The sequence below is a fragment of the Carassius auratus genome, unplaced genomic scaffold (assembly GCF_003368295.1).
Source record: "Carassius auratus strain Wakin unplaced genomic scaffold, ASM336829v1 scaf_tig00056887, whole genome shotgun sequence".
NCBI lineage: Eukaryota > Metazoa > Chordata > Actinopteri > Cypriniformes > Cyprinidae > Carassius > Carassius auratus.
The window spans coordinates 1-10,860 of NW_020527396.1; the positions used below are offsets into that span (position 1 = coordinate 1).

Sequence of the window (10,860 nt, forward strand, 5' to 3'; positions counted from 1 at the left end):
ACTTCTTCAATGGTAAGCTGCATGTCCGTGCCACAGACTCCTGAGCACTCTCACTTGCCTGTGTCACTTGCCTGTGTTTGGAGTAGGCCTGCATTATCTGCTTCATTTCGTCCTCTTCGTTTACGTTGGTTTCCCGAACACCCTTGATCACGGTCTTCAGGTAATCATTCATTTCGTGTTCTGGCTTGGAAATGTAGGACAACATATACATGATGCAGCTGAAAGAGTCAAGAACGAACTGTATGTCCATGTTAGCGTTCCATGCCCTCAGCAAATCTGGGTTGTAGCCATTCACCCAAGCCTCCTTTGGATCACGCTTCAGCAAAATCACGTTTGAAGTGGACAGTGCCTCAGCGTATTTACAGTAATCATCCATGGACAGATTACATTTGGTCAGCAAGTCTGACAAGTTGTCAAAGGAGGCCTGGGGATCGTTTAACAAGTCCCACACTGGCTTGAGTTTATTCCTGGCTTCTTTCATTGCTTTTCGAGCAGCGTCCTGTCTCGTCTTCTTCTCTCTTGTTGGTGTTGTCTTCGTTTTCATCTTCCTGAGGACGTTGTGGAGCGTCCGGTCTCCTCTTCTGTCGCTCTTGGTGGTGTTGTTCTTCGTTTTCATCTTCCTCAGGACGTTGTGGTCGTGGACGGGTGATGGTGGTGCTTGACATGGGAAGTTTAGGGAACCCATATCTACACAACACATTTCCTTTCTTGCAAGATTTGGAGTGCTTCCTGCTGTGAAGCTGAACTTCAGTGACAATTTGATGAAGCTCGGGATCGGTGGTAGGGTCCGGCAACTGGCAGGTTATGTAACGGTCAATAAAGTCACACACTACTTGGTCGGACTGATTTTCAAATTCGGGTGCCCCCTTTACCCAGGCCAGCAGATGAATGTGTGGGCTTCCTCTAGCTTGAAACTCCACGCGATAAAAGTAATCCTCGACTTCGCCGATGGGTTGAGCAGGTGACAAAAGCAGATGATTCATTAATGCATCCACTCGTTTTTTCAAACATCCGCATGACGGTGACGGGGTTACTTCGGAGGATTTCACATTTTCGTTGTCCAGTCAAGCTCTGAAAAGTCGACCTCTTCACCTTGCTGAGCCTTGATTGCCGTTATCACTTCTGGCCATCGCATTTCGGCTGCACTGAATGTGCAAAAAAAAAGTAGGATTCCCTAACTGCCTGATCATGGCCTGTAGATCTCTCAACGTTTTCTCCCAATAAGATGGAGTGCCTCTCAGGGGTTGCATAAACCTTGTTGCGTCACGGCTGTGGACCAGTCTTTCGACCTCAAGATCATCCTGAAGAAGCTTGTTGGAGATTCTACGTCCATCTTTTGTAACAGGTTTGCCCTTTCGCAACTGGATAGACATGCTGTTTCTAGCCATGTGCGTTTCAGTGACAAACTGCGCAAAGAAGAGATAACTCTGGTCTTTGGCAAAACGAGTATCCACGCAGAACAGTCTAGCATTGAAATACATGCTTGGTGATAATGCAACTTGTCGTGCCTCATCAATTGTGTTCTGTCCAGTGGGAAACTGTACGGGGAAGGCCATGGCTTCCAATTTGGGAACCTTGAAAAATCCGACTGGCTTTTTCCCCTTGAGCAGGCGCAATGCTGAAGATTCCCTCACCGTACGACAGCAAGTCCTGTCCAATGTCGAGTGGCTGCATGCATGTGTCCAGAGTGAGGCCAGGCCTGAGCTCATCCTTTTCTTCTGTGCTGACATGCTGCTCATCCTGTTCAGAGACAACAACTTCCTGTTTCTCCTCTGTGTCATGCAGCTCATCATCAGGGAGAAATTCAAATGTGGCAGCATCACTTATAAAGATGTCCCTATATTCTGAATGCATCGCTTTCAGTTTTGTTAATGCTGCTAGCACATTGTGCATATTCACAGTATGGAAGTGTTGGTATCCTTTGAACTTGATGTGTCTTTTCAGCTTCACCTGTAGGAGCTGGGACTCACTGTTAGGCCTTGGGAGACAGTTAACTGTTTTCTCCACCTCAGAGGGCACACACACAACAGCGCCATACACTGATCGCTGCTGTCCTTTTGGCAATGCAACTATTTTTGCAAAAGGAACAATTTTGGCGATAAGCTGTCGTTCAAGAACATTCAGCTCAAGCAGTTCTGCAGGGATGGGTGGCAATTCAAGTCTGTTTGCCGCTGCAATAGAAGGCATGGATCCTCTCTTCAGATGGCTGTCACAGGTGTGGCAGATCCACTCCTGTCTTCGCTCATCTGGAACTGCACAAGGAACTGAGCAGGCACTGTCACAAGCATGAACATATTTCCCGGTTAAGCAAAAGGCTGTAATATGAACATTTTTGATGTATCGTGTTCTATTACACATCTTGACTTGATTTGGAAAAAGTGCCCTGTGACAGACTGTGCAGATGTAAGTAGGACCATGCAGAATTTGATGCCGAAACGCAGATATGGCATTTTGGATCAAGCCGTTGGACACAGGCTGGTTTGTCGCTTCAGAATTGGGTGTATCCTGTATGGAATGAATGTATGGTCTGTATTTCCTCTTGATCCTTAATGCACATCTCAACTTGTGAAGAATCTGGAATCCAGCATTGGTGAGACACTTCTGTTTCTTCTGCAAAGTACAGCGTAGAATGTGATGTGACCTAAACTTTGAATCACCCGCATATCTTCTGGTCATGTAGTCCTTCATTTTCTTCTGGAAAATATCATCAGTGTGGTACTTCCTGACCATGTAGTTCTTCATCTTCTTCTGGAAAATATCATCTGTCTTGTACCTCCTGACCATGTAGTCCTTCATCTTCTTCTGAAAAATATAATCAGTCTTGTACCTCCTGACCATGTAGTCCTTCATCTTCTTTTGGAAAATATCATCGGTCTTGTACCTCCTGACCATGTAGTCCTTCTTTTTCTTCTGGAGAATATCATCAGTCTTGTACCTCCTGACCATGTAGTCCTTCATTTTCTTCTGGAAAACAGCATCAGTGTGGTACCTCCTGACAAGGTACTCCCTCTTTTTGTTTCTGACAAAAGGATCTTGATTAAACTTCCTTTTATTAATTCGAAACTGCAAACTGGTGGCATACTTCTCTTTCTCATATACCCTTCTTTTACGTTCTCGAATTTCCAAATATGAAGTTTTGTCCTCAGTTCCTGCAAACCGTTTTGCCATTTTACGCATTTCTTTTCTTCTTCGCTGCTTGTTTGTTTTTAAAACATTTATGACAGTTTGGTTTTTGTCATCTGTCAGGACAAGATTGTCAGGGATTGTGATGTCAGCAGTTGTTGGTGTTTTTGGCAGAGGTGAAGTCACTTGTGATGGTGACACACATGCTGCTGATGAGCATGGTTCCTCAGACTGTTGTTCCATTTCAAATGAAACAGCCATGAATTCATAGCAAGCTTGAGGACCACGATTCCAAAAAAGCTGAAATAATCTGTTGATCATGTCATGCAGGTTGGTGAACGTTAGCATAACTGCCGTTCCATCACCAGTAGGATGTGGCAAACCTTCAGCAGTTCTGGAATGGGAATCAAAATATCCATATCTTCCAGATCTGTCTCTGAAAACAGCACAGCACTCTGGAGAAACAATAAGTAGTGCATGGCTGACATCTGTTGAGAGACACTGAAGTCTTTCATCTAGAGGAATCCACCATGCGTCCATTTCATGACTTCCTCTGTCTCTCAGATACCCCATCACCACTTCTGACTTTTGGACGCTGTAGTTGTGGTTGGATGTTGAGATGCTCAGAGGTACTTCAGCCATGCTTAGAAGATCCTGTCTGAATCTTCCTTCAGCAATAAGCTGCATTTTAATGCCCACATACAGAGCATCCCCTTCCTCTAGCACCCTATCAAGATCAGGCTGTTCGAACGAAGTTCCCTCACTGTGGTAGGCAAGGAATGTCAGAGCTACACATGTGCACTGACTGTTTCGTGAGAAAACATCATACCTTGCATCACTCTGGCAGTGAGACGCCTGCACGGATATAACTCTAGAAGTGTTGTCGCCATCTTCGCTCTGTTGTCCATCAGAAACCTGAGCAACATCTTTACTGGCGCTCGTCTGTCCTGACAGGTCTAACTTTGTCCAACGAACTTTTTGAGCCTGGGATCTCCTACCTTTCCGAGGCATCCTTCAAAAGAACAAAATACAACATAGGAGAAAACAGACCAAAGACATGAGATAAAATAACCCATGACATATCTGACTAGCACATTAATTAGAAAGAAATAACTTGGTCAAAGAGTTGGGAATTCTAGACATGGAATCTGTAGAGATGCTTTGAAAATCATCACATGCTGCATGTATGTAACCAAAGAAGTGCTTAATTTTCAAACATACTTTACATTAGAATGATTAATTTTGTTAAATTACAGCCTTTGACAATTATGATCATAATACTCAACCTATTTTATCTAAAAGGATTAAATAATCCATGTTTAATGTCCTGATCATCTGTTCTGATTGTTTTTTAATAATAATAATAATAATAATAATAATAAGCAGATGACTTCACATTGTCTCTCAAATAAGTGTTTAGCAAACAACGGTCACCTTTTCTTCATTATGAATTTAAACAGATCTGATTAAAAATGACTGTAAAATGCTTTTAATGCAACAATCAAAAAGTACTGTATTCAATAAGCATTTTTGTGCAGGATATTTTCAGTCACTTACTTCACGAAATGCTGAAGCGATAGAACCTGCAAAGTATTCTCAAGAAAAAAAAAAACACGTTAGTTAACTGACAAGAAAAAGAACGGCTTACAAATATAGCTAATAAACTTTTATCAATAAAAAGAACAGTAGCAGAAAAAAAATTATTAATCTAATATTAATAGAAACAAAGTTCTTTTGCAAAGAAAAAAAAACACGGGCAGATCAAACACAAATCATTAACCTAGTAATAAAAGAACTGAACTTTAAAAATAACAGTAGTAACTTTTTTTTTTTTTTTTTTTTTTTTTTGGTTGGGGAGGAGAGGTAAAGGGAAAGGTGGGTTGAGGTTGATGGGTGGGAAGAACAATTCAGAAGAACTGCTGCTTGGAGAAAATCCAAAATCTGAAAGAGAAAAACATATTCAGCAACTATAATGATAATAATATTGAAAAGAAAACGCATTTTGCACACTAACCAAGCGTTCAGCTGCAGAGAAAAATGCAGGTTGTGCTCTGAATAGATGGTCTGCAAAACAACAAACACACTCAACACAATTAAAGATAGCCTATGTATGTGAAATAAGAACAATATGAACATAAAACAAATTATATGCAAAGGCATCCATAAACGTTTTTCAATACAGTCAGATTTTCAAAAATATAATATATTGTCAATATACTGACTGCCAGACAACATGACAAAATCTAAACGATTGACAGGCAGAAGCATTTTTTTTTTCGGATTGGATGTTCAACAAATGATCTCTTCACATGGTTTTAAAGTTCTCATCCGAACTTGCATACTTCTCTACTATATAGTAGGGTGAAAGGCATTAGATGAAAAGTAGCTGGATGACCTACCACTTCAACTGAGATTATTTAGTTTAGTCTATCCCATGAGCCCACAGAGGCAAAATTGTGAATTGCATTGTAACTGATGGTGTAGCTCACATGATCGTGATAACGTGACAAAATGTAGTACATCTGCATACATACCACACATATTGATTGCAAAATCATTACTTATTCATAAGTAGTATGTACTCGGAGAGCACCTTCGAAAGCAGCCCATGGCTATAACACAAACTGGTTCTATCTTTAAGGAAGGAAAAACTGTTTATCTATAACTTAGAGCAACTTAAAAGGAATGGTCCCCACCAAATGAATACCATTTAAATCACTCTCTTTTTGACTTCATGTGAAAAATTACAAGCAAGGAAAATCATTGAGGCCTACAACATTACCTAGTGAATTACAGAAAACTCCACATGCTAGTCACTGAAGTTCTGAAGTGCTATGGTGCATCAATGACTCAGTTCATTGCTTTGTCACCGGTTCATATTTTATCCATATAAAATAAATACATACAAATACTTACTGGATGTTGTGCAGTGGAGAGTCAGTATTGCTGGTAATGCTGTAATTTTAAAATAAAAATAAAATGTCAGACATAAGGTGTTAAAATCTGTCAACCCCATAAACTGCAACGTCTCTGATTTACAATTTCTCATTTTCTTATTCCTCCATATTGCACCTTTAAATGTACAATAACCAAAAAATGCAAACAAACCTTAAGAATTGCTCAGGAGATAAAGCTCAATGATCAATCTAAACAAAGAAAGGAGTTAACAAAAAAAGTAATAAATTAATGTTTGACAACACATAAAGATAGTTAATAACAATAAAACACAGGTTTTCGACTTAATATACCTCTAATGACTTAAGCCAGAAAAAAAAATCTTCTTCTTAATATAAACATTGAATATGCGGTCTATGTCCAAATATATGTTTATGGTACATTTTTAAATATACTTGCAATCACAGATATTAACAGGCATATGACAAATATATTGGGACACAGAAAACACACTAGATCAGAGATATAACATGTGGATGTCAAAAACATCTACACAAAACTGAGGAAACTGACATTAAGATAACTACAAAAATAAATTACATGCTGGAGGCTTAAGACTCTGTTATTCCATTTATTTATTTTCTGAAAAGACTTGTATACCCTCCAAAGCTCATAAATTCAGTAAAACAGTAATATTGTAAATTATTACTATAGCTTAATTTACTTTATTATTTTTACATTTAATTTATTTGGTGAACGCAAACTGAATCATAGTGTACTCCATTTGACAGTGTCATGTTATCATTAAAAGTTATGCTGCCTCATTTTTCGGTGAATTATAAAAGTTTGGGTTCAATAATGTTTTTTAATACTTTTACTAAGCAGACATGAACTGATCAAAAGTGACATTATTTAACATTTTTAACTTTGTAATCAAAGAATGCTGAATAAAATGCATAAGTGTATCACAAAAAAATAAAATAATATTATATATATATATATATATATATATATATATATATATATATATATATAGAGAGAGAGAGAGAGAGAGAGAGAGAGAGAGAGAGAGAGAGAGAGAGAGAGAGAGAGAGAGAGATAAAATACATTAAAATAAATTAAAATAAATACACCAAATAAATAAGCCAGCACAACCTTTTTCAAAACCGATAATGAACTACGTTTATTCGTAATAATTGCATTATAATGAATTTCTGATTTATAAATTATAAATTGTTAAGAAAGGAAACAGTAATTTTAAATTGTAATCATATCTTACAATACCACAGTTTTAACTGTTTCTCATCAAATGTATGCAGCATTGGTAACAAACAAAACCCAACTCCAGCTTGCTCTTCCTCTGCATTCGGTGTACATGAACAGATCGTATTTAAGCTTTAAACACCGTCCATCCTCCATGACACGTTCATTACTCAGAATATTCCAGGATTCAAACTTAAATTCTCACTTCAACCTACTGGCTTAAAACCATTAAACATTACCTTTAAATTATATTTCGATCATAAATTATGAAAAAGGTACATAAAAAGTGTGGCTGACACCGCCTCTAAACTCAACAACATTTTCTCTGAAAAAAAAGAAGAGTTTTCGCACTCATTTACATCAAAGCAGGAAGCCGGCCGCTCCCCGCGATCAAGATGAGACGGATAATAAGTCCCGTTAATATCTACGTTATCTCAGGCGGACCCAAATCGCCATCAATATCGTGGCAGACACGGCTGTCTGTGTGTGGGCTCGGTCTATTTTTACCTCGTGTATCATTGAAGAAAAAAAAAAACACTATATAACGTTAACCGTTTATGGACTATTAATACTATTAAGTAGTTACGGTGTTAAAAGCACATTCAAACAGGAAACCAGCAGCCAAAAAAAAAAGAAAAAAGTTTTCGCGCTCATATTTCGATCAAAGCGGGAAGCCGACCGCACTCCGCTACCAAGACGAAACGGATGAGTCCCTTTATGTACCGGACTCCGTGTGAGAATCTGAGCCGATTCGCCATCACTAGCGTGTCATACACGGCGGTTTGTGGGTAGTTTCAGAGCTCGGTCTATTTTTACCTCGTTGTCCAGTGAAAACCAACTAAATAGACGTTTATTGAAGAGAAGAAAGTACGTGCATTAAACATGCTCAACACGCAGCATCAATCAGGACTCACGGATTTAATGCCACACAGTCACCTCAAACACCTCAAACAAATGTATTTCTTAAATATACGGTTAATATTAAGAAAAACTGAAGCACATTCAAACAGGAAAAGCCACAAACGATCTCCAGCGGCCTAACGTGACTAACCTCTGCTAAAATGCCTCAAAATGCACTCTTGTTCATTCAATATAATATTCAAAATTAACTAAAATATTCTCAAACTTCAAGCAACAATACTATACATCACTTGGGCAACATAGTTTATTTCTTAAAACTCGTTATTAAAGGCAGACGTTAGAAAAGTAAACCAGCACTACTCACCTCAGGGAGAATTCTAGAACATCTGACGTTGGTGTGGCTCTATCATAGTATTGATCAGCCAATCAGCACGCGAACTTCAGCTGCGCAGCCAATAGTCATGCTGCGTTTATCTTCAATCCACATATAGAAGAGAAAGGCCATGGAGACGATGTATTTTTTTTATTTATTTATTTTTTTTTTTTTTTTGAATGTGTGCACCAAGTCTTATTAATTATTATTATTTTTAAATATCATTTAAAGGTTCCACATACTAAAAGTAAAACACGCTTAAATATTTCACCATAAGTCATTAGCATTTTAAAATCACGAGCAGTTTAAAATCAATACTATCAACTATTTACTATTATAGCCATTAAATAAAAATATTTCTGTCTTTGTTTTTAAGATAGGATGAGTATTTACAACCATTACCTCAATGTAAAAGAATGATATACATATGCAATGCAATGATACACGCATAAAATAAAATAAAATATATAAAACAATTTTTTTTTAGATTTCTTTAAGATTTTATAGACTAATGACATGCCATATTACATATATTTAATATGTAATTTCCCTTGTCCAATAAATGATTCCCATCACATCCTCATCATAATCAGTAAACAAATTTAATTCATGCCCTGGTCCATAATGCTTCTGATAAACTTTCTTGTCTTGTTAAGCTTCCATGCTTCTCCCCAATGGCACACACGCTGCTCAGTGATGCTGTAGAATATGTTTTATCGCTGCTGCTAATTATTTCAGTGTGGTTTTATGGGTGGTTAGTCAGTTGCTAGTGTAATCTGGGTAGTTGCTGAACGGTTACCATGTTGTTGCTAGGGTAGTCTGTGTGATTGTTAGACAGTTGCTAGGGTGTTCTGGGTGGTTGCTAGGTGTTTGCTAGGGTGATCTCAGTGGTTGCTAGGTGGTTACTAAGAGTTTGATAGTTGGTTGTGATTGTACTCTGGTGGTTGCTATACAGTTACTAGGGCATTATTGGTGGTTGTCCACTTTCAAATGGAGCCGCACTTAATATACAGAGCCGTAGTTCACTGACAAGCTACGCAATATCGCGTTCATAATCACAGATGAATCGCATGCTATGAACGCGATATTTCATAGCTTGTCAGCGAATTACGGCTCTGTATATTAAGTGCCACTTGGGATTAATCATGAAGCCCTTGTTGCTATTGTGCTGTTTGGGCTGTGGGTGGTTGCTATGGTGTTTTAGTACGTTTATAGGGTTGTGCTAGGTACTTGCTAGTTACCATAGATTGTGTTTTTAGCATGTTTTAGCACATGATATGTGCTTGCTATGGTACCCAGGTGGAAGCTAGGGTGCTGCTATGCGGTTGCTAATGTATTTGGGTGGTTGCTAGGGTGTTGTTGTGTGGTTGCTAGGGTACCAGGGATGGTTGCTAGGGAACCCAGAGTGGTTGTTAGGTTATTTGGGTGGTTGCTATGGTGTTTGCTATGTGGTTGCTAGGGTCCCCAGGATGTTTGCTAGGGCTGTTGATAGAGTTCCCAGTGTGGTTGCTACGGAAATCGGGGTGGTTGCTAGGATCTTGCTATATGGTTGCTAGGGTATCTGGGGTGGTTGCTAGGGCATTTGCTAGGGTCCCCATGACGGTTGCTAGGGCCGTTGCTAGGGTACCCAGGGGGGTTGCTAGGGCGGTTGCTAGGGTCCCCACGATGGTTGCAACGGCCGTTGCTAAGGTACCCAGGATGGTTGCTAGGGTTATTGAGGCGGTTGCTAGGGTGTTGCTATTTGGTTGCTAGGGTACCCGGGGTGGTTGCTAGGGCAGTTGCTAAGGTCCCCATGATGGTTGCTAGGGTCGTTGCTAGGGTGCCCAGGGTGGTTGCTAGGGTAATCTGGGTGGTTGCTAGGGTGTTGCTATGTGGTTGCCAGGGTGCTCTGGGTGGTTGCTAGGTGGTTGCTATGGTAACCTGGGTGGTTGCTAGGCAGTTGTTATGGTAACCAGGGTGGTTGTTATGATGTTACTCGGTAGTTGGTAGTTGTCACAGATGGTCACTATATAGTTCTTAGCCCATTTGAGCACTTAGCTAATCGCTATTAGCATGTAGCTATTAACTGCTAGCATGACTAGCATGCTGGATTTCCTGTATACTAGCATGAGTCAAATGAGCCAACCGCCATGTCGATACGTTTTTCTATTGAAAAGATATAAGACATACTAATTGGTTGCTAGGCTACTCTATTTGGTTGCTATGGAGTGGCCTGGCAGCTGCCAATGATGACACTCCAAAGGTTGCTCGCCAATATAAACCAACCCCCATGCCTCTACGATGTACTGATGCGGAGATATAGATCTTGCAAAACGGTTGCTAGGGTACTGTGTTTGGTTGCTAGG

General features: G+C 39.5%; 1 protein-coding gene across 1 annotated transcript; it reads right to left on the minus strand.

The window, feature by feature from the left end:
- Positions 1–1,512: 1,512 nt before the first annotated feature.
- LOC113090607 (uncharacterized) lies at positions 1,513–8,644 on the minus strand. Its single transcript, XM_026256304.1, has 6 exons — positions 8,507–8,644; positions 6,232–6,269; positions 6,040–6,078; positions 5,138–5,187; positions 4,681–5,064; positions 1,513–4,135 (listed from the first exon to the last, which is right to left on the minus strand). Exon 6 carries the CDS (start codon positions 4,132–4,134, stop codon positions 1,513–1,515), a length of 2,622 nt encoding a protein of 873 aa, XP_026112089.1. The 5' UTR covers position 4,135; positions 4,681–5,064; positions 5,138–5,187; positions 6,040–6,078; positions 6,232–6,269; positions 8,507–8,644.
- Positions 8,645–10,860: the final 2,216 nt, after the last annotated feature.

Excerpts from the sequence above, each read along its gene's own strand:
- LOC113090607 (XM_026256304.1), bottom strand. The coding sequence starts at position 4,134 with ATGCCTCGGAAAGGTAGGAGATCCCAGGCTCAAAAAGTTCGTTGGACA.